This window comes from Adelges cooleyi, unplaced genomic scaffold (genome assembly GCF_023614345.1).
Source record: "Adelges cooleyi isolate 19-005CV unplaced genomic scaffold, UGA_ACOO_1.1 ACOO_flye_CR_arks_rails_tigmint_CR_PRNA_446, whole genome shotgun sequence".
Taxonomy (NCBI): domain Eukaryota; kingdom Metazoa; phylum Arthropoda; class Insecta; order Hemiptera; family Adelgidae; genus Adelges; species Adelges cooleyi.
In genome coordinates, this window is record NW_026096129.1 from 871,303 (window position 1) to 896,417 (window position 25,115).

The window sequence follows — 25,115 nt, forward strand, 5'->3', positions numbered from 1 at the left end:
ACTTAAATAATAATAAATATTATTTTTGGTATTCAACTACATTATTTGGTTATGCTAATAATTCTAAAAGGGCGATCAAAATCTCTTAATTTCACACCATTTCCCCAGCTTATTTCAATGATACTTATACAAGATGGCGGCCATTTTGGAATTTTGACTTATATAAAACCGGCGATGCTCATCGCCCAATTCAGTTGGTTGCCGAAAGTGATACCGTAAACAACGAAAAGCTTCAAAATGTTTTTTACAAGTTGCCTGAAGAGCTCGTGGTTTTCAGAAGCGAGTATGCGTTTTGATATTATATCTGAATTGCCAGTGGAAATATCAACCATGATTTTTCGGTAAGTCCTGTTTCAATCAATGATACAATATTATTTTTAAAAATTATTTAAAGTATTGTTATTCACATATTTATTCGTTTGCAGTGACTATTTAACAGGAGAAGACATTAACACCGCTTGCAAAGTGTCGAAAAGATGGAGAAGGTTTTGCCTAGCTGATAAAATTGTATGCTGCAAGTTGAAAACGTTTAGAAGAAACAGAGAAATCCTTTGCAGAGGATCGCAATTTTACAGACTTTTTAAAGACTCTGGTAAGTGAATTTTTATTGTTTATTGAACAAATAAAACGGTTTTGAGGTGATGTCATTAATATTTTAACTTTTCTCTCAATTCTAGGTTCATTGAAAAAGATGAAATCCTTAGTGAAGAACCGAAAAAGACGCCAGTATGCGGTCAAAGAAAAAAAATTAGTTTGCTTAAGATAAACATGTTTATTATATTTCAAGGTTGGTTCATATAAAATATATGGAGCAAAAGTTGTATTAAACCTTATGATATTTTTTATTGTCTTTTGTGTAATAATATGCTTTTGACCAGTTAATTTTATTTTAAGATTTCAATGTTTTAAATGTCTTGATTTTTTAGTAATAAATTGAAAAAGTTTATTATACATACTTGTTGTTTTATTATTACCGATATCTATTGTTAATAGTGTTGCTTTAATTTATCTGATGGTTTGTTGTTTGAGGAAGTTTATATAATCAGGGAGTCGGACAGTGTGTGTCGACAGATGTGCAACTCGACCGATTGGTGTAATTTAAGAGGTATCATTGATTTCGTTAAGGGGTTCTAGAGTTTTGATGACAAGTGAACAAAAAAAAAAAAATAATGTTATTAAGCCCCAAATAATATGTAAAATGTTTTGTTTTATTATTTTTTTTTTTTAATGTTTACATAAATGTTTTTAAATATTTACAAGAAAAATAATAGAAAAAAAATTAGGGTTTTTCACAATAAACACAATATTATAAAAGACAAGAAGGGTATACAAAAAAGGTAAAAAAAAAAAAATTAATAATAATAATCAAGTGAGTGATAAAAAAAAAAAATAGTTACAACTATATTGAAAATGGCAAGCGTATCTCGATTACGTGTCTGTTTGTAATACTATTATTATTATTATTATGTTAATGTCATGGCTTAGTGTATGCTTATATCGTTTTGCTTAGGACTATTCGTTATCCGTAAAAAGATGTACGAGAAAAGAAAATACATATGTATATATATTTTATACTTAAGGTTATTTATCACGGGGGATGGGATGGGGTGGGGTTGGGCCAGAGGGAGGGAGGGAGGGTATTATCTCTGTTGTTACAATAGTGAGTTTATTAAATTAAGTTTAAAAAAAATTAAAATTAAAATTAAGCTATATCGGCGTAATTTTCGCAAAAATAAAACATAAATAATCGTCGTTTAACTAGAAAAAAAATGTATATATATATCATAATAATTGCACGCTTATCTTATTATATTATATTATAATATATGTATAGGTATGTGTATTCAATATTTATAATATATTATTATTATCAACCAATAATAGTATATATCATAACTATAATTAATTAATTATAATATATATCAATATTATAGTAAATTAGTTATAATATATATTACGTTATAACTAATTAATAACAATATATATATCAATAGTATAATTAATTAGTTATAATTTTATAATATAATATATATATTATAACTAATTAATAATAATATATATCAGTATTATAATTAATCAATAACGATATATCATTATTATAGTAGAATTTATCGCTTGTGAATGAAATATAAATAATAATAATATCATTTTTTAGCGTTTTTATAGTTTAAATCAAAGCCGTCAACGTTTGGTCGTCTTTCAGGCCGTGGCCATTGGCCATGGGTCTGACGCCGGCCACGTTGTTGGTGCGCTGTACGACGGCCGTTTGTTGTGGGTGGACCAGCACGTGGTGTTGTTGTTGTTGGTGATATTGATGGTGGTTGTAGTGTTGTTGTTGTTGTTCAATGTTTTGCGTTTTTTTGCACAGCGGTATGGCGCTGTGCAATTGATGGTGTTGCGGACTACCGGCCGCGACGGCCACTATTGCCGCGGCGGGTTTCACGACGGCGGCCGCGGCGGCGATCGCGTTGCTGTCCACGCCGCCCGTCTTGTCGTCCGCCGAAGACGATTTTTCCAGACCGCCGCCGCCGCCGCTGGCCACGGTGTCCGGTTGCTGGCACAGCGGGTGGACGATACTGATCCGGGAACAGTTCAACGACGACGTGGACAGCGCGCCGGCCGCGGGGTTGAGGCCGCCGCCGCCACCGTTGAGCTTGTTTGTGCTGGCGGCCACGGCCGAGTACCGGCGGAGGTTTTCTTCGTTTTGCCGTTGGACGAGCAACATGAGATTGTTGTTGCTGTTGCTCGTCGTGTTGGACATGGCGGCGTTGCTCTTGCCGCCGGCCGAAGTGGACGCCGCGCAATCCGCGCCGCCGTTTCTTTTCTTCCATTGCTGGTAACCGAACCGGAGCAACAGGCACGCGGCTATGATGGTCAGCGAACCGCAGGCCACGCCGGTCCAATAGTAGTACTGGTAGTCACCGTTGGCCTGGCCGGAGAACTGAGTGGACGCCGGCGGCCGGTTGGTCGGCGGTTGTACCCTGACGACGGCCGCGGCCAGCGACGCCGACGACACCTGTTCTCGGTTGTTTTTCACGGCCGTGCCGTTCTGCAGCTGTTTGTACAGGACGGCCAGGGCGCGTTGCACCAGACCGCTCTTGACGGCTTCCTGCGTTTGTGCGACGGCCTGTTCGAATGAAAAAAAAAAAACAAACCACTAGCGTCAGGCGACAAGTCGATGAATACAATAAATTTAAGAATAGGAAATCTGCAATACTTACGGCCGCCACTCGTATGGTAACGCGGTCGCTGTTCAGTTCGTCGGCCGTCTTGGCCAGCGGCTCGCACATGACGTACAACGTCGCGGCCGAGTGTTGGCCGTCCGCGTAGCTGTTGTCGGCCGCCCAAGACAGCGATATAAGACGGCGCATGTTGTGGCACACTTGACCGGTGGTGGTGCCGCGACGCAGACGTTTCGCGTCCAACGTCACGGACAGCGTGCCACAACCGTTGTCCTGTCGGTCGACGCCGCCGCCGCCGTTGGACGGCCAACAGTGACGGGCGGCTGACGGCCACACCGATTGGACGCTCTCGTCGCCGTTGGACACGCAGCGGCCGAATCGTTTGTGATGGTGTCGGTTCGGTTCATCGGCGCAAGGCGCTCGCAGACAACGTCTCCACGATGAAACGTCCGCCACGGTGTCCTCCAAAGGCACACACACCTGGTTGGCGGCGCAAGGGTAGTTCATGCAATCCCTGGGACCGCACCACAAGTTCGTGCACCGCACCCTCGGCGTGTCGTCCACGTCGCCGTCGTCGTCGTCCAAATTTTCATCGCTGGCCGTCGTCGTACACCGGCACTCGTTGCATCTCTGGTCCGCGCCGGCCGCCGGCCAGTGTTTGTTCAACATGGACGCTGTGCACGTGGTGGCTCGTTGAGCGTCGTCTGTTGAACCGAAATAAAGAAAAAAACATTAGACTTTTGTTTTTGTATGTAAAATATTTTCAAGTCTTAACAATTGTGTTTTTTTAAGTTTAAAGTTGTATAAAATGAAATTTACAGCTGTAACATTATTCAATGCCTTGTTGGGTTGGTGGTTTGGGTTAGTACAATTTGATTAGATTAGATGGAATTGGATTTCAAGTTAGGTTTAGTCAGTTATTTTTATAAAAAAATGTCCAAATTAACAAGAGATTAGAACAAACTTCAATGTCACAATCAAACGTGTGTCAACGATTACACTTAACACCACGTTCACATAGTTTGAAGTTTTCGTATTTCTTCTATTTTCTATTTCTGGAACTTATTTGAAAAAGGTTCCACAACATTAAATTGGACCCAAGAAACACAGCCTACACACACACACTCGGCTCTCTCTCTCGGTCTTTATTCTTTTGCCGCCGTTCAATTATTTCCAAAAAAGGGTGTTGCGCCTTCGGGCAAGTTCTCTCCCTGTTCCTTCTGGGTGAAAGTGCTCGTTATGCGACTTTATTAACAATGCTCACCGTTGCTATTGCTGTCTGCTATGTCGTCGTCGTCGTCGTCGTCGACCATCTCTTCGTAGTCGTACTCTACTTTTGGCCTCTTACCACCACCACCGCCACCGCCACCGTGTTGATTGGGAAAATCTGTGTGGGCAAAACAAAACGGGGAAAATGTCAATTTTTTTACACATATTTTCATTTTTATCACTCGGTCTGTTACCTAAGTCTTCTTGCCGGAATTCGCAGTGTCGGCCGCGGTATCCTTCGGGGCATTTGCACCGGTACGAAGGCACTTTGCGCCGACCACCGACTCCAATTCCGGCCGCAGCTCCTCCTGGACCGCCCAAAACGCAAGTGCCCCCGTTCAAGCACACCCTGGAGTCGGCACAAGTCTGCGGACTGTTGTTGTAGTAATAATATTCGCGGTCTTCGGTGTCTGCAAAATATATCAGAACATGTGAGAACGATTTTGAAGAAAAAAAACAACCCCCCGTTATTATCGTCAAAACCCCGTTGGCAGCCATTTTGTGTGTACAGATTTCATGGAAAGTAAAAATGCCTATTTACTCTTCCACGATACACTGTCACGGACAAAACATTAACTGTTCACAAAATGGCGGCCATCAATATAATACAGGCGATCCATATGTTGAGTTACCTAACCGAAAATTGTATTGTTATTTTTCGGTGAAGTTTAATTATTTATAACATATTACGTTCAACGCCTTCTACATATTGTGAATTAAGCTACAATTTACTTCTTACTATTTGATTATGTAGAGTTTATTCTAATTTCAAGTTTACCTAATTTAAGCGAATTTGTATCCTTTCCATTTATTTTTTGGTAATATTTTAGTATATTTTGTGTGTATACTATTACAAACAGATTCGATTGAACATTTCCAAGTTTTAATCAACAATAATTATTATTGTCGACATTTATCGAACGGGTATAACGTTATTAATGCGAGACCCCGTGCCAGATACCCTGTTATCGTTTATACCAATATATTTTGTATTACTATCATACACATAGGATATCCCACACCATCCGGATTGCGATAAAACATAGGGAAAAAAAGGCGCTTTTCATAGACATAAACTGTACAGAAAAAAAAAAAACGGCTCCACGACCGAATTATAGTATGATTTTTTTTTTTTTTTTGGTTGGAAACTGTTGTTTGTTGTTTGATCAAATCGTTATAATTCCGGAATAATATCCATAAAAAAAAAAAAGAATATGTTGTTATAATAATGAAAATAATAATTGTTATTATATTATGTGTGTGTGTAATAATAATAATAATAGCCGTCCGACACCACCGCCACCGCCGTCGATGATTTGACCACAGAGTCAGCGGGAAGCCCAAGCCGAAAAGACTATGTGTTTCTTCCTTTAGTCTGTGTGGAGCCGAAAGACCAAGAACACAACGTGGCCGGCGATTGTTGTTTTTTTTCTTTTTTAATACTTCTCTTCCAACATTTCCCATTAGACCCCCGCTGTATATGCATATTATGCGCGGTTGTGTATAAGCACCACCACTATGTGTATACCGAGAAGAAATCGTGAACGGTTTCTTCACGAGCCACGGCAATGTAAGCCGTGAGAGATTGGTTATTAGTAGGTTTCAAATTTATATTCAAATATACATCACGGGCCGGGCTGGCGATGACGTCGGCTCACAGAGGATTCCTGTTGCCCGGAATCTCAGCGTGACGCGTATTTATTTTTCGGTTTGCCCATAAATAACGTAAAAAATCGATATGGGTACATGTAAAAAAAAAAAAAAAAAAGGAAAACTATTTTTGTTTTAGAGCGCCGACCGTGTTTTCCAATAATAATAATAATATTGTATCGAATCACGCGTCTGTCAGCGGCGGCGGGTCTCTCCTAATCCAGATCCGAGTGAAGGGGGCTTGTACCAACGAGGAATGCATCCGGTACACAACGTGTAGTCGGTGTGGAATGATTCGACTAGCCTCGGACAACAGAGAAACGCTAAACCCGGCCTGCCCCCCCCCCACCCAAATCGGTAGAGACAATCCCAGCCAGCGTTAACAAACGGAATACGCTTTTGCGTTGACCGATTTGCTGAAATTCCCAAAAAAATAGCTTAGTGTAAGGTTTTTTTTTAAGGTAGATTTGGATCAGATCTGATCAGATCAGGTCAGGTCAGGTCAGGTTACATGTGGATTGGTCGGGTTCTGGCAATTGAATGGCGGCGTTATGCAGAAAGCAGCAATCTCACAAATCTGTGAATGGGAACAATTTGTTTAACCCGTCTCATTTAGTCACACTGTGTTTCAGGTAAGAAACGTGGCACGCATTTTTCGCAAGTAAACTGCCCCATCCCCGATTTGAGGAATCAATTCGCTGGATTCATAGACTCTACGCGCCCTTATGCTGGCAGGTTTTTCCAACGAGTCGTTGGTCCACGAAACCAGAGGTCTCTGCTGAGATTTAGTGAACAATATTATTATCGTGCATCTGTTTTGGATCAGAGTCAAGACTAGATTGCATCCAAACACTTATCGTAAGGTCCTCGGATCGGTTCGCCCGGACACGGGTGACCAGAGGATTATGCGACTGCGGTATTAGCGCGCATTGCACCGCGTGTTGCAGCTGCTTTAGTGTCTTAAGAACCGCGTACGTTTTATGCCCTATCATTCGTTTCCACGTTAACGTCGGTCGGTTAATCCGGATTAAGAACCCCTCATTCCCTTCCTTCCCCGACGTCTCCGCGAGCCAAAGATCACGGCCGATTGATTGATCGACGGCGGATTCCTCAAAAAATATTATACACCCGTGACTCACCTCTGAACGTGTCCTGTTGATGAACGATCACGGCCGGCAAACGGACGGTCGTGGTGGAGCTGCTGCTGCTGCTGCTGCTGCTGCTACTGCTGCTAGTGGTGCTGGTCGCCGGACTTCCGGTCTTCTTCCGGGATGCCGTACAGTTTTTGCCGTGCCACGCCGAACCGTCGGCCGCCACGGTGCAATGACAGTAATAGTCGTCGGGCGTGTTCAGACATTGTCCGCCGTTCCGGCAAGGGTTGGGCGCACAGTGGTCCCTGTTGATCTGAAAAACACAGAGCATAGCATGGTAGAGAGGGATGAGAATCGATCAACGGCTGGGCTCGTGCACGACATACCTCGCACTCGTCGCCGGAGTAACCCAGCGGACATATACAGGAGTAAGGTCTGGAAGATCCGGGACTGCGCACGCACTCGCCGCCGTTCTTGCAAGGGTTAGCAGACGCGAGGCTGTCGCAAGGATCTATCTGAGTCTGACACCGTTGACCTGTGACACAATAATTTAACAACACACTAGAGTTATGATGGAAAATTATTCAATCCAGAAGAGATAAGATGATAGGCCACATGCTAAGACACGAAAGCTTAGTAAAGACATGATTAAAAGATACGATGAGGACCTAAACAAAAATACAAGGACCTGAAAGAATTGGGTTACAATTGAGAAGCACAGAGAGCCTCAACTAATACAAGGATTAACAACTAAACAAAGAGAGTTAAATTCTGGATGACATACTATGATCGAAGGAAGGAAGTTTGTACAAGTTTAAGAGTTCTTCCCACTGCCCCTCCTCCGCCGACCTTTGTCGATTCGCGCAAAGGTTAATATTCAAAAGCGACGTTGGTCTTACCCGTGTAGCCGACCGGACAAGTGCAAACGTACGATGCCACCAAGTCCACGCAAGTGCCTCCGTTCATGCAAAGAGCCGGTGCCGCACAATCGTCGACGTTGACCGGACAACCCAAAGGGCCAAAGGCCACGTTGCCGTTGTTGTTGACGGCGTTTGTGGCCCAGCCTTTGCGGCAAACGCACCGTGTGCCGTTATTGTGGTCGGTCTTGCACTGGATAGCGTTGGGTCCGCACGTCGCCTGATTGTTGATGTTGCTGTTGGTCCTCTGCTGGCTTTCGCATTCGTCCACGTCTGCCGCACACAAGCCAAGATATAATATTACACATCAAAGGAGACTTCCTCTGCACACAAGATACAAGCGCGTGTGTGTTGAGAGAGAGAGAGAGAGAGAGAGAGACACACACACAGTCGTTTCCGATATAGAAAAATTATAAACGTTTAACGGCCCTCGGTCTGGCAGTTTATCATATTATCCAGTGTGCGTATACCTGTACACATTGTGTATGTACATGTGGATTGTGTACGCCAGAGAACAATAATAATTATTATCCGTCTCGGCACGTAATATTCTCGTTTGCGCCGGGTTATACCGTGTCCGTGATCGGTGGTCTCCCACACAGAGGGGGGGCAAACGAGCGGTTCCACTAAAAAAAGATTGCAAGCCGACGAGATGAGCCCCGCACAACCGAGATACTTACGACCATCACTACATATATATGTATATACACGGTTGTTATTGGAGTAGTACACACACACACACACACATATACACGCAGACAGACAACAAAGTTTGTACACACAATATAGTAGTGTAGAACAATAGCTGACACGACCGGAGAGCCTGACTCGGCGATGCCTGCGAAAAATAACTTCTTAATCGCATTCCCAAACGCACAATAAAACGCCTAAATTTACTGTTCGACCAAAAATATATTACTTTACAAACGGTTGTGGAACGCTTTCATAATCACGGTTAATATATTATAGGGGGGAGAACACAACTCGGCGATTTGATCACCAACACTCGGTAAAGATAACGGCCACAGCCGTCCTAGTCCCTTCCACGTTAACAGGCCTAAGATATATGTGGTCTCTCCATGGCTGTGGAATTATTGTTGTAAACGTACAGAGCGCCTACATATTCTCTTTGTGTAATTTGTCATGAACGACAGCGCCTACGGCTGTTCCAGAATGTTAATGTCTCAAACAGTATGTAATATATTATGTTCTAGGACCAGGTGCGTGCGATTTGCGCCTACTAGTCAAATATCGACAGACTTTGGTGGCAACGACTAGATTGAAATGCAATTAGAACAGCGGGTTTTCTTACCGATTTCGCACTGAAGTCCTCGCCAGCGGTCCGGGCACAAGCAAGCCCAATCGTTGAGTTTGTCCACGCACGTGCCGCCGTTCAGGCATCTGGGTTTCATCAATGCGCACTCGTCGATTTCTGTACAGAAGGGGCAAAACAACAAACAGATCGTCGATTAGTATATCACAGCAATAGTATTTATTCATTGAAACAAGTGGGACGAGGGGAACGCCAAGACGGCGAGCTGAGACGGCCGCAGAGCCTCGTCTCCGGCGAGAATGCGTCGCATTGTGGTCGCAATTAAAATACTCTTTTTTTATATATATATTATATTATTATTATTATTATTATTGTTGTTGTTAAACACCCGCCAGTGAGTTGTCATCGCCCGTCGTCGTCGTCGTGTGGTACAGTGCGTAGGCTTGTTCTTCTTGTATAAGTATATGTGAAGAGGCCGCGCGCACACACACAACTTGGTAAGTATAGGTACGATGACTTGATAAAATAATCCCAACGACGGTTGTTTACCATAACAATACACACACACACACACACACACATCATCAACCAGACAGACGCGCACACACACGACCGCCATCATCATATACACTACCGTTGATGGCGTGTCACATAAAAATATAATTATATACATTTTTTTTTTTTATTATTATTATTTGTCGTCCTTTCTCTTTATGCGTATGAAATAATTCAAAAATCGGAATTAAATTAAATTTGAATAATAATAACCACGATTGTGTTTTATTATTATTTTATAATCGTTAAGTCATGGCGCGAGCCATCAAAAAACGAAAATGAAAAAAAAAAACAAGTACCCACTTGAACGACTGGCACGACGACGATGGTGTGTGCGGTCGTTAAAGTCTCCGGCCGATTCACCGGACTTGCGCAATACCGTTATAGTACGGCTCTCTTGTAGTAGAAAACATAAATAAATAATAATAATAATAATAACGACCGCCACTTATAATATGATAAATGATAATCGATCAGAGGCAACGGCCAACGGCCAAACAGAGACAGGTCGGCGTTATCTAATCCGCAATCACGAGGTTGGAGTATTAATAATTATAAGAAGAAAAAAAAAACCACAGTCCAGTATAGTATAGTTATAGGTATGTCCGCCGGTACAGTGTGCAAATTCCCGGAATATTCCCAAGACAGTGTTTGAACAGTTAATTAAACTTATAAATTATTCGAATATACAAATATTAAATGCGCAAAAATTGTATAGGAAGTGTTTTTGGTAATTCCAAAAATATATATTGGATAAAAACCGAATTCAACTTGTACACCCAATGTCAGTCTTCGGTATAAAGATTGGATTTTGAATAATTACTTTTATTTTTATACATATTTACACTGTCTATCTGTTAGACAGTAAATAAAAAAACATAGTTACAACTTGTCACGAATCTTTCAAAATAAAAAATTAATACCTTACAAGTATATGTACAAATAAAATGAACAAAAACCAAAATAAAATAAACTACATTATTATAATATTTTATTAAAATATATCCGTACACTCCTCTTACTTATATAAATTAACTTTTTTTTTTTTTTTTTTTTTAAGGATATTCCCAAGAGGTAGGGCAGTGTTCCTAGTAGCACATCACTAGTCCAGTACGGCCACACGCTATAACTTTGCATAATTTTATACTCTGCTTTGATGATGATGGAAATCTTTATAATATATTATGATTTTACCGTCAATGTCTTTAGCATTAACTAAAATGACAAAAACAAATTTGACAGAAAACCAAGCTAAACAATGGTCGTGTAATTATTGATTTTTTTCTGCACGCAGCTAAGTAAGTACTTATCACAACGTGAAACCTACACATCCGCCCGCTAACGACTATGCACACTATTATTGTTATGGTATTTCCTGAAAGCGTGTAGACAAAGTCGGTGTCGTGATCAGAAAAAAAAAAAAATATATATATATATATTTTACTCCATGACAAAGCACGGGCACGAATTTGGAACGATCAGAGGGGTTAATCTAGGACAAGCTAGTAAATCATTTAAGACGCCGTATAGTAGTAAAAGACGGTCTATTTTTTTTTTTTTTTTTATAAAAATGTGTGGATAGCATGCGGGAAAGACAGCGGAATAGTGAATTATTATTACACTTGAAGACGGTTAAAATCAAAGAAAGATGAGAATGAATCTTGTATACATAGGTATATATTTTGTGAATTATAGTTTTAACGAAAAGCCAAGTCATAAGTCGTTGTTAACCGCTACGGCCGAGACAATTTATAATTAATATTGCCAATTTAAACGGGGCTAAGGCGACCTAAGACGACTGTGCGGTTACTCCGAAGCTAGTCATTGTGTCTGTACAAAGTGGTTCCCGGTAAACGGTTTTGACTGATTATCGACATTGACGGCTGTTGACGTGCAAGTGTAATATGTTGTATTGTGGCGCGCATACGTATCTATTTAGTAACCATCGGTTGGACTGTTCGTCCTACGTGACAGGCCACGAGACCCTCTTCGGAAACGGTTTTTTTTTTTCAACAGTGAAATAACATTATGATAAATACACCTGTTGCCCATCATTGAAGCTATTTCTGGACTTACCGGTGTTGCACGTGCTGCCGGTCCAGCCGGGCTGACACTCGCAGTGGAACTGTTTGGGCAGGGGTTGAAGCGAAGGGCTGCCTCCCGGGGCCGAAGGGTTCAGGGTTGCCGGGGGGCTGACGGTGGTGCACTTGCCGCCGTTCAGGCAGGGTTCTGTGGCACAAGGGTTGAGCACCACGTCGCAATTGGGTCCGCTGAATCCCTCGGGACACGTGCACGTGTACCTGTCCGGCGCCGTGCTCTTGCATGTGCCACCGTTCAGGCAAGGTTCGTGAGTACCGCAGTAGTTCAGGTCTGCGAACACGGAAAAATGTAATGGTAAAAAATTAACACACGTGACAATAATAATAATAATCAGATACGATTATAACACAATATCGCGGATTGTACAAAACCAGACTGTGGCGCAGTCTTGATTGGTTTAAACCGGGTTATTACCAGTATACTGGTTATCGAATAAACGGTATCGGCAGTAGGAGAGTTGATATTACTATCGTACAGGATCTAATCAACGATAAACTGATAACGCGCATTTCCGTTATCACCGCTTTAACGCAAAACATTGAAACTATATACATATACTTTTAACAACAGATAAAATTTAAAACATGGTCTATGCAACAGAGTTTAATCTTAACTCCAGTTAACCGAGTTTATCGCAGATATAGAAGTATGTAATAAACTAGATCGCCAATAGATATATAATTGAAGTTACCGTTTTCCGCCATCTTTGTGGAAATCAGAACCTTATCACATGCAAATTTGTCGATAACACAGACATATATATATATATATATAGGAAAACAATAGATTATCACAAATAACGATTTTTGATTGGTTCAAACTCGACGCAGTAGTGCCTACCTAACAGAAGGATTGTATTTTTTTTTTTTTGGTCACACTGACCTGAGGTTATTGGAGTTTGTTTACATTTGTCCGGTGCACTATCTGGTTTTATATTTCAATCTGTGATAGTATATATCTACTAGAAGGTAATATACGAGAGCACAGCTCGTGAGAACGGACATATTTTGTTTTTTTTTAATATAAATGTCTATTAAGTTATAATAATCTATTCCGTCCATCTGCGTATCCGCGACTGCCACCGCTGCCGTTATAATAATATAACAGTCATCTAATAATAATAATAATAATATAATATATGGTAACTATATGAGTGTGTGTGTGTGTGTCTATCGCGTACATCAAAACACGGGCAATCGCGGTAATAACCGTGGAAATTAGCGGCTTGGTTAGCTGGTCTTCTCGAGTGTATACCTACTATATTATATATATATATATATATATATATATACCATTGGGTACCATACCGACCGTATTATACGCTTTTGTCGGGGAGGTGTTGCCCGGCACGACCCGGCCGTATAATGACCGGGCGATAAGTAATAGGGAAACGCCGAATATATCTCATAACCATACACCAGGTACTCTACTGCCGGGGTGTACCTACGCCCGGATGGGGATCCCGGTTTGTGTGATTTGATTTTCTGTGCACACAAATGCATATAGTATCTGTATATAGACAGATAGATAGGTTCATCGTAATATTATTATATACACGAAGATCGTGCTGAGCCGACGCGATACCGAACCGATAGGGTTGGAGAAAATTAAATGCATTTCTGTGTGCGTTATTATCGTCGTCGTCGTTGTTGTTATTATTACTATTAACAAACGACGGTAGTTTGTATAACAGAAAAAAAAAAATAAATATTAAAAAAAAAAAAAAAAAAAAAATGCACAGGCCGCCCCGACCAGGTAGGTAGGTAGTCTCCGGCGGATCCACTGTGTATGTACCCGATGTACAGTGTGTTACATATTTTGTGTGTTATATTTATTATTATTATTATTATTATAAAAAACTCGTTTTCACCAAAGACAACGGCGGCGAAAGAGTAGAAAGAGAGAGACAGGCAATCGTGATCAGACCGTCCCAGAATATGATTATTATATTATATTACATTATATATATATATAAATTGTATTTGAGGGGCGGGCAAAAAAAAAAAAAAAACGCTACACCCGGTCGTGCCCGTGTTTAATACGAATAATATACTGCCGTTCGTTATTATTATTATTATTATTACAAGCCAATATGTAACAAGAAAATATACTTATGGCAATTTCCTAATTAGTAGCACCGCACGATCAGATGCCCGTGTGTGTGTGTAAAGTCGTCAAGAGAGAGAGAGGGAGAGAGAGTTGTTATAGTGTGTTATACGTGTACACTATAATATAATGATTTTTTATTTTTACTAGCCGTTTTAATTGCTCTAACATATTGGGTATTAATATTGTTATTATTAATATTAATATGTAGAACGCGCGGTAAACACATTAAACGCAGACCGGAGCCTGTAAGACGTGTATTACAACAACTACATCAGATCGAAAAAAAAAAAAGTGACCAAGTAACCTGCTGATAAATTTCATCATTCGACCGGTCGGTATAAGTCCAAGACTTTTTACGCATACCGTTCAGATGTATAAATTAACTTCTGCGTGTTATATGCACAAGTTCTTTGGCGACTTTACCGGGTTATGTGTAGGAAACCGACTTTTTTTTGCTTTTTTTTATGTAAAAAAATTGCCTAATTTTATTGTATCGGCTACAAGAAACTGAAATGTTTAAATGAAAATCTGCATGGCACATTGTAAAGTAACCAAAGAACTCGAATTTCATTTTGTCTGGCTTTTTTGATTTAAAATTACTGTTACTGATAGATAAAATTTACAACAGATATTTCAGACACGGACAAACATGACAAAATGCATTTGAATACATATATTTTATTTTACAACTTGACAAAAAAACGAAACATAATCCGGTTAAAATAAAAAAAACACCCCTTCCCCTCTCCTATTTGCCAGCCCTTTTATTACTACTTTAAGCGGCCTGTGACACAAAAACCTACTAAAAAAAAAAAAAAAACACCGAATGATCGATAGTGTGAAATGCAACACGTTGGCCCTGTGCTTGCGATCCATTATTATTATGTACAACACACACACAGACACATTGACTTTGGTTTTGCGATAAATGGACCGGAGACGGTGTATGGAAAAATTAAAAAAACATTTTTTTTTTTTTTTTAGTAACAATTCTTTGAGCCTCGTGTTAAAAAATAATAACGCGTAACGTCCATGTCGAGCTCATAGAAATAAACACATAATATATAAATGTGTATATTACAGCTACCCTTCACAAAATTCAAAAGGATAGGTAGGTTTTTTATTCGACAACAATCGAACGATAATTTTTTTTTTTTTCCTATAAGGGTTGCCCTTCGGTAGGGGATGATTATGTGATCTGTATCAGACGAAACGATACACACACACACACACACTGACAACAAATGAATCATTCGATACGGACTTACACTATAGCGGTCGTTCAAGTGTCGTGCAACGCGATTGAAATCAAATGAAAAAAATCAAATAATAATATTAAATATCATTGAAATATACAACGACGGCTAGAATTGTACAGACCGGCCACTTCGGTTAGTTTGGTTAGAGGAGGTTGAATATTTTTTTTTTTTTTATCCGTATAAAATTAGGGTGTCGACAATGGATTAGTCATATGAGGTCGTTTGAAAAATTACTACATTGTATATATGTACCTATCCACTACATGTCGTACACATAATAATAGTACATGGTAAATGATAAAAAAAAAAAATAAGATCAATCACACACAACAATAGGTTAGGTTAGAAATCATTCGGATCACATTATAATATTTTACATTTTTTTTTTTTTTTATGCAAAAATACCCTTTTAATCGAGGCTAATTTTTTCAATGGCCAAAACACAAACACACAAGTCGTGTATAGTTAGATCACAAGTATTATAAACGATCAAGTATGACATTTATTATTATTCACAAGGTTGTATTTAATTTTTATGTACACGGTTAACTTGGCCTGTTTCGAAAATGATCAAAATATGTAATAAAATATACATAAAAAAAAAAAAAATAAGAAAACTAGTAGTTAGAAAAATATTGAAAATCCTAACCTAACCTCAAACGGACACCTGGTAATGTATAAGTTAATAGAGTTAATTACATTTTCAATTACTTTAAATTTTATCACCGACCACTTCTGAGCCGTTTGATTCTACTCAGCAATAACACTTAATTGATCACAAAGTACTAATGGACACAGATTTTTAACACTTATGTGTAATATATATGTATATAATATGATATTTAATTGCATTCAGAGAGACCCGGGCGAGTTACTTTTTCTAAGCTAATTAACTGCAATACGTTTATTATATTACTTTGGGAAAATACAGCTGTGAAATAGTGTTGTGGTAATAGTTTTTTTTTTTTGGTAAGATACAATTTGGCAAAAATCGAATGAATAATTTTATTAAAACGTTTATTTCCCAAGGCGGTTTTTTCAATATTAATGGCGGTTCAATATAAACTATTTCAACATTTAGTCAGAGTAGTCTTATAGCTGTCCTATAATTGTTCCTTCGCTCAACTAGTCGGTTATAATTAGCATTATATATCTACCTAGTCGACCCCGCTTGACGACTATGCACGAGCACACTGCTAAACTGTAGCACTAATTTCCACTGTGGTGTTTACACTTTTACAACCTCATATTAATTACAACCGTATTGAAAACGTTACAAATGATAAATCTCCAATTCGGCATAATATTACAGTAAATTATCGTCTGCGGACACGGTTAACGTCATCATTATCTACATTGTACCGCACCATAAGTCAACGGATCTGTCATAATAAATAATATCCATTTTATAAATATATATATATGAGAATTTATCAGATAAAATATAGCTGTTATTTTGTATACGGAGGAAATAATATTATATAGGTATAGATATTTTTTTTTTTTTTATTTCAATAACTATTTTAGTTTTTCGAATATATCAGCTAAACGATATTGAAACGACGGTGGAAAAAAAGGCACTAAATATGTAAAATAATATATTGTTTGTATATTGTGATAGAAAAAAAAATATTCATAATATCATTAAAATATAATAACACTATAAAAACGATATTGTGTTGTAAATAATTATTTTATCCGATCAAAATTAAATTATCCATCCCGTTTGTTTGCCATTGGCGGGAAAAAATGAGATTTGTATTATTTGTTTCCATGGAAAAAACAAATTGTTGATCAAAACGGACATGTCTGATTAGATTCTTCAATTTGTATTTATTCCAAAGACTTGTTATTTAAAACAGCGGACAAAACGAATAATGAAAATAATCAATTTTTTGGGGGGGTTTCCAATTATATGTATGTTTTGGGACATTTTGGAATCTGTTTTTTTTTCCTGCATTTTGTAATCTGATTCCATTGGAGTAATATCGTTAAAGCGCATACGTTAAGGATAATACAGAAAAATATATCAAACATTAATAATAATAATTATATTAATATAAAACAAACCTCTAAGAGTCTCGTTCAACACCTAGACCGTGTATTTAGATAGAAACAATAAGTTAAAACTGAAATTATACCTTCTTAAGTCGACAAGATGCTCAGATCCGTTTGAATAGATAAATACTAAAACAACTATGAGCAAAAAATAATGGCCACCAAAATGTAGTGTAACTATTCTATTGGCGAATTATTCATAAGTAATCTTAAATTATTCGCGTTATTCGAGTTCAAATATATTATTCGCACACTCTTAATAATAATAATAATAATAATGTTACAAAGCACATACCTTGATCGCATAATATACCGCCCCAGTTGATGTCGCAGATGCACTGCCAAGACGTGCCGTTGCAGTAACCGTGCTTGCATCCCGGATAGGTCATACACTGGTCGCACAGTTCTCCCTGCCAACCCTTTCGGCACCTGTACAAGACAAAAAAAATTTAATAAAAAAAAAATCCAGCTTTGTTGGACGTAATCGACTAAACGACCAACGTGTGTGTGCACAGGAGACTTGACAATTTTTTTTACCTATAGGTGTTTACTTATTAAACGAGACCATCGTCTAAGGCGGCTTGTGTTGAATTCAGACATTTTTTCAAGCGGGGGAGGGCACTATGAGAGGTAGAATTAATATAATTTATAATTTACTGTATATTTTGAATGTATAAAAAGCAAAAGAGAATTGTATCGATTTGGTTAGGTCAACTTATATAACTTGGCTAATAAAAACACAATTAAAATTACTTAATATTTTTTTAAAAAAACCAATACAGTGAGGTCAGGGCATAGTGGGGGAACCAGATTGGGTCACGGGTCTACAGTAATTATCATATAACTGAAAGAGAATAGAAAAAAAAATAAGAAAATAATTTAAGCAATCAAATTATAAGTGTTGCTAATAAGTGGTGACTTCTTAACAAGCCTGTACGTCAATTTTATTCTCTTATCACATGAGCTTATCGTACAGATTTATGTATAGAATCTGCGGTCTGTGATAAGTTGAAAAATATGTACATTTTTTTTACGGTTTTTTTCCAGATTTTAAACGGTGAAGGGGTGATTTTTTTTTTTTTTTTATTTTCGGCCTAAGAAGTCGGTTCTGCGACAAAAATTTAAAACGCCGTTGTAAATAGACCGTACCAATAGCTTCTCGGATCCGCATCGTACCAGCTTTTAGCTGGTAAGCTTTTTAAGCGGTGGAAACGTTTTGCCTGTCCCATACGCACGGATTTATTTAAATTTCAAGCTCGTCCACGACGGCTAGGTTAACCGAAAACAATAATATAAAATATACAACAATTGTGTGTGATTCATCGGTATAGTGTACTATTATAAGTGTGTGTCCCACACAGAAAATTTCGTATTCCTCCGGCGGCGCGGACATGCGTGAGAATCGTATACGCGGACACGACCAGAGCCGGCCTGGGACCTTCTTAGTGCCGAGAGGTAAGGTACACACACACACACACACAGCGCATAAGGCACCTGACTAAGAAATTCCACCGGCGGTCGGTTCGTTTAAAATTCGGACAGCGTATCCCGGGCCGGCCCCTTGAGAGAGCGATAGCAGCCGAATCGACAAGACGGGGGCAAGACCATATTATAAGAAGAACGCGATTCCTTATTCCCACGGCCGAAAACAAAACCGAAAAGTTCCTCGTGGTTCGCGGCTGGCCCGAGTCCAACACACCGGCAAGCAAGTGTACACACCGCAGCACAGAGCAATATAATATAATATGCAGATGGTACATAATGTAATATAAAAAAAAATATATATATATATATATATAATATCACCGCATACACGCGGGTCTGTGTGGGTTTCGCGGTCGTGATCCGAATTTTTTATCAACCGTCGAGTGGATGTTTTTTTGTTATAAATTATTTTTAATTTTTCACTATAACGAAAAATAAGCAAAACAAATTACCCGGTTAGGTTGGGATGCCACAGGATGCACGGCAACGCGCCGCAGAGCGAGATATCAATGTATATCTAATGCGAGAGAGCCCACTAAGAGAGAACTGTTGGAAAAATTATTTCACCATTTGGCCCTACAAATAATACTTCACTACATCCTTTTTTGCCGTCCCAAAGTTTAATCTTAAACTGTTTTAAAAGTAATTATTCATAAAACTACCCGTTATCGACCAGTGAAAATTTTCAGCAAAATATTCTCAATTTCAAAAAAAAAGTTACCATTTAAAAAGCACAAGTTAACAACGTTCAAACACAATAAATCAAAATTAGGTAAACTGTTTTTGGGTAAAAATCTAATATATTCTTGACTGGTTTATATAGTTAGTATATTATCTTGTAGATATACCATTATATATATAACATACATGTATATATACATTGTATATTATATTTCCTAACCGACCACAAAAACGATTTAGCTGTTTCACTTACCGACAAACGGCTACCAAATTGGACGGATTAGTATACATAAGTATATAAAAAAAAAACCAAAAATTTCTAAATTGCATTCGACATGTTTTACCATGATATATTAAAGCCCGACCGTTTGACATACGAAAATAATTCTTCAACACTTGTGTTATACTATATTATACCTATTTAGTATTTTATAAATTATTATTGATATTCTTTAAGCGTATTATAAGCGCAGGAAAGTAGTTAAGACTGTAATAAGATCGGTAAGTCGTACATTCGAGCGTGTGTTTAAACGTTTATAATCCGATAAGTGTATTTTTCAAAAAACTGGTTGTCGGCCAAGTACAAATTTTGACACATCATCGCTCTTGTATGCGAACAGCGTTTTCGAAGCGATTTTTTTTTTTAATTTATAACTGTAAAACATCAAATCGAAAATGCTGGTTTCGATGTCGGAATTAAGTCCAGTAAAGCATTCATATTTTAACTAATTATCAGCTTCGATGCGAATAAAATATTATGGTATTGTTTTTATAATGATGTTTTAATGATTTATGATGTGTTTTTAACTTGATAATATGGTTATAATTTGATTATTTTTTTTTTTTTTACATTAAAAAATAATATAGATAGTTACAAAAAAACGACGTTCTACTATATCTTATCAGGGTTTTTATTTTTTTAGTTTGTTCTTTTCAGATCTCCCTGTAGAAATATTGTTACATTACAGAAAGTGTCAATTTAATATTTTACAACTGGCAACTAAACGAACCAATTAATAATAATATAACGTTGTACATTCTATTGGTTAAATTAATTTGAAAATATATTTCATATCATTCTACGCTTGTGCGGAGCTGACGGCCGTATATAATACCATAAACCATTAAACTTGGCCAGCCTTGCAATTTTGTATATTATGATATTAAAACTTTTTAACGCTACCGCAATATAATAATTTACGATCTGTTAGCACGGAACCATTAAAATAACACACGCCGGACCTATATATTATTTTAATTCATTGAAAAAAAAAAGGTTGAACGATAAATTTTAATAGACAACTTGTTAGAAAATTACTCTGCGGCCACGTAACCGTGTGTATCAACAAATCCAACAGGTTTACAATAATTTTATTTACTAATTAAAATATATTTTATATTAAAGCAAAATAAAAATGGTATCATTTGTATGGTATCAATTAGTTTCAACAGGAATAAATTATTGTGGATAAAACGTTTTTGTAATAAATATTCCTCCACAACATAAGTAGGTATACCTACTATAGGAGAGCTAAGCAAATTGCAGTCGTTCACTATCGTAATGGCGACATTATTTTAATTAATAATAATTATAATAGGTAACATAGAAAAACAATTTTTTTTTTCCATTCCAATGACATATCCATAAGCTGTTTTGCTGTGATTCCTATCTCTAAATATCAATAAATCTATTATATATATAGTTAAATATACTCACTCGCAACCGCCGGGATAGTCGCACTTGCCGTGAACCGGATGGCAGCCTGTCTTGCAAACGGCTGGAAAAAAAAAATTTTAAAAAAATTTCGTTTTAATATAAGTATATTAATTATAGCAATAATTAGTATTGTAATTAGTACATCATGGGTTTTCGATCGGTCAAGTCCTATTATACTACAATATCACACTAAAGTACATAATCTTATATGTATTTTTTAAGATTTGATACATTGAGACATTGAGCTAATTCGTTTAGGAATTTTTTTTTTTTTGTATTTCATCCTTATAATAATTACTATCACCCCACTACTGTTGTTACACACGGGTACAGTCTATGCTATTGTAAAGGGTTTTTTTTTTTTAATTTGACCGTGACGACCACCAAACGTATTAACCAAATCACATTGTCACACCGTGTGTTACACAAGATGGCCGCTGCGCCGGGTACTCACAATAGCAAAAGATTAATTCAATTATAATAGTAATAATAATAACACAATACGGACTATGACAGAACTCTAATAAATTATATGTATACTTAAAAGTCACCGGCCTTACCTAGTGCAGTTTATAAATGCGACATGATGTAGACTCGTTGAATAACTTAGATTAGATAATTACTTTCAGCGAATCGCAATAATATACAATTAATATAAACCAATAAAAGCTGTCGGATACACTATTATCATACTATATTGATTAGTATTACCTTGACTAAATAAAATATAAAAAATTATATCTATAAAACATTGGCACTCGCGTTGATAAGTTAAATTAAATTTGTATTTATTCGGCAAAATATACACATATATTTCGTTTTATACCAATGTTGAAAACAAGACCTTACTGATAATTACCAGCAAAAACGTTTGATTGGAATTCCCGGAAGTGACAATATAATATAATATGTATTATATAATAACAGATTAAAAAAAAACAGATAGTGCACTCAGAAAAAATCAAAAAAAATATTAACAAGCTGAGACTATTAAGTCTCAGCAGTCAGTGTGGCCAAAAAATGAAAAAAATAATCCATCCGTTGTACAGCGAGGCCGAAGAAAATTGATCAAACATCTGTAATGTTATCACTACCGATCGTCGTTAATAGATTACTTGTTATCAGTATTTCTTATCAGTTTACGTTGTTATTGTAAATATCGTGTACAATGATAACGTCAACTGATAAGAAATACTGATAACAAGTAGTCGATTAACAACGGTCGATGGCACAACTGGCCAAGGGTGAAAAAACTTAGCTAAGATTAGGTATAATATTTAAAAAAAAGGGATTCAAAAACGACAAGCGTTATTAAGTCGGTAGAAAAGCAACAAAAAAAAATTGTTTAACGATTATCCAATAATAACTGATGACATTTTTCAAAAAATAAGAATACTTTATTAAGCATTTTGTCACACAGTTTGTAAAACTAAAAACAAACAAGTCAATTAGATTCAAACTTAATAGCTTCGTGGAAAGAAAAATAGCCAAAATTAATGAATTTTTTTTTAACGGTAAAAAACTTTAATAATGGTTTTAGTTCATATTTTGTATCTTCTCGACAAGCTCTTTCCGGTGAGCTAAGAATCAACATTTCTCTATCTCGAATGAATTAAAGTTTTCCATTTGTACCGGATACGCGATAGAGCTTTCTTCTTAAACGCAACCATCATTCGAGACGTTGCCCCGGTACAACGAACCGATTGAACGGTCTGTATATTATAATGGTAACAATAATAATATGTGTGGCGCTTTCAAGGCCAATCCTAGATAATATAATAATTATATGCATGGTATGTGTATGATATTTGCAGTGAAATTTTACTACAATAATAATTAGTTAGGTACACCGCCGAGTGGTTATTTCCGCGTACCTAACCGATATAGAAAATAACTACTCTTTGGGAAAAAATTACAAATAATTATACATGTAAATATAAATACGTTTAAAAAAAAAAAAAGCGAAAACCCATTCGCTATCATCACGATCATCACGTTAATAATTTCAACCGTTTATGCTAAATAAACGTCATACCAGCCGCGGTCGGAATGTTTAATAATAATATTGGTATAGGTATTTACATAAATAGGTATACTACTATAATGGTGAAGTGTAATTTAATTCCCAAGTCTCCACCGCACAGGCACACTAACCGCATGTAACCGTTGTATTTATACAGTGCACGTACTGCAGTGCATCGCCGTTAACCGTATAAAATATGTCGAGGCGGTGACGTTATTATATTTTAATAGCTATAGTGGTCAGGATAAAAAAAAAATATGTATATAAATTGTATATAATGTATAATGTGCACAATAATTATTGTAGAGCACCGAGTCCGAGTACAAGTAAATATATTGGAAAATCGTCGAATATCCTTCTCAATAAAGAGACTCGGATCTTATGTGGTCTATGTACATAATTTGAAGAAGAAACGCTCTCGTTTGAGTTTCTTCAATGGGACTTGAGGGCACACATACACACACACACACACACACTTTGATTGACAATTTATATAATATATATATATGTATTATTATTTTACATAAAAAATAAAAACATGCCGAGCACGATAAACTCGAGACGAGGCACGAGCCTAGTGGTCTGTGCTTATATTTATTATTATTATTATTATAGGTGGATGGATGATAATAATAATAGTATGCAACGATAGGTAGGTACACATTATTATATTATACCTAAGTCTGCATTGTGGCTACCGGCTATATTATAATATTATGGGCATTATACAATGAGATAGTATTATTGGCACACACACACACACACAAACAGTAGTAGTCAAGGTAGTACATCAATGTCAATCTAATAAATAAAGTAACGACGACCGGGACACGACGAGCACACCCGTCTGTCTTACGGTATGGCTACGACGTCTATAGAATATTATATACTTAAGGGGTTACCCTTGTTTTCGAAACGGATATTGTTATTGTTATTTTTTAGTTTTTACACGGTCTTACCGCGGGACACAATTTAATGGCGGCGACAAAGGTGGACAGAAATAAAAAGCAAACACTGAGAATACAATAATATTATAACTTACCTAACCCGACCCGACCTAACCTGGAATGGCGGCAAAATCCAAATCCAAATAATTGGTGTACCGCTTCGTGATGGAAACTTTTTTTTTTTTTTAGGAAGTCCTTTATAATGATCGCTCGAGCAAACGGTATCATATAATATGTGTATAAATCACGATTTCTACACTTATAGGCTTAACCCAAGTAAGTAGCCGCGGCAGCACCCAAGTGCTATATACTACGGTGTAGCCCTGGTGCACACAAAACGTGTTGTCGTCCGTGTTGGCATATTTTTTTTTTTTTTTTACACACTGTTAAGTATATATACCTAGTCAGTCAATATAATATACATATACATACTATACGGACAATGCGTTTTGACCGAGAAAACTGGTTTGATCACGCGGTTGTGTGAATATAAAAACGGAGACCAGCATAGGTATGAAATATAATCGGTATCAAAACGAGTAGAAAATATTATTATAATTACTTTTCCATGGGAATTTCGATTCCCCCCTCCCCGCCCCCTTCAACACTATCAGCAAGATTTTATAATAATTTAATTTCCATATATTATAGTTATTTTTTCCAATATATGTCGTGCGCCGATAATAATTATAATAGACGGTAAACTAGACGGTTTCCCTCTCCTAACCTCTCCTCCATTCCCCAAATCTTAGCCTTCGGATCGGTAGTCCTTCGCCAGAGTCCGCGCCAAAATACCTAG

The 25,115-nt window shown here is 37.3% G+C and overlaps 1 protein-coding gene across 1 annotated transcript in view; it reads right to left on the reverse strand.

The window, feature by feature from the left end:
• Positions 1 to 2,065: 2,065 nt before the first annotated feature.
• The window catches only part of LOC126842127 (protein serrate), a gene marked incomplete at its 5' end in the record, with an annotated part of 46,808 nt that continues 23,758 nt past the window's right edge, over positions 2,066 to 25,115 (reverse strand). Inside the window, 11 exons of the mRNA XM_050579019.1 lie at positions 2,066 to 3,127; positions 3,222 to 3,886; positions 4,447 to 4,569; positions 4,646 to 4,861; positions 7,241 to 7,505; positions 7,579 to 7,727; positions 8,092 to 8,382; positions 9,422 to 9,541; positions 12,014 to 12,307; positions 17,759 to 17,892; positions 21,347 to 21,407. Of these exons, the coding sequence (XP_050434976.1) occupies positions 2,168 to 3,127; positions 3,222 to 3,886; positions 4,447 to 4,569; positions 4,646 to 4,861; positions 7,241 to 7,505; positions 7,579 to 7,727; positions 8,092 to 8,382; positions 9,422 to 9,541; positions 12,014 to 12,307; positions 17,759 to 17,892; positions 21,347 to 21,407 (3,278 nt within the window). The remainder of the gene's footprint in view (positions 3,128 to 3,221; positions 3,887 to 4,446; positions 4,570 to 4,645; positions 4,862 to 7,240; positions 7,506 to 7,578; positions 7,728 to 8,091; positions 8,383 to 9,421; positions 9,542 to 12,013; positions 12,308 to 17,758; positions 17,893 to 21,346; positions 21,408 to 25,115) is intronic.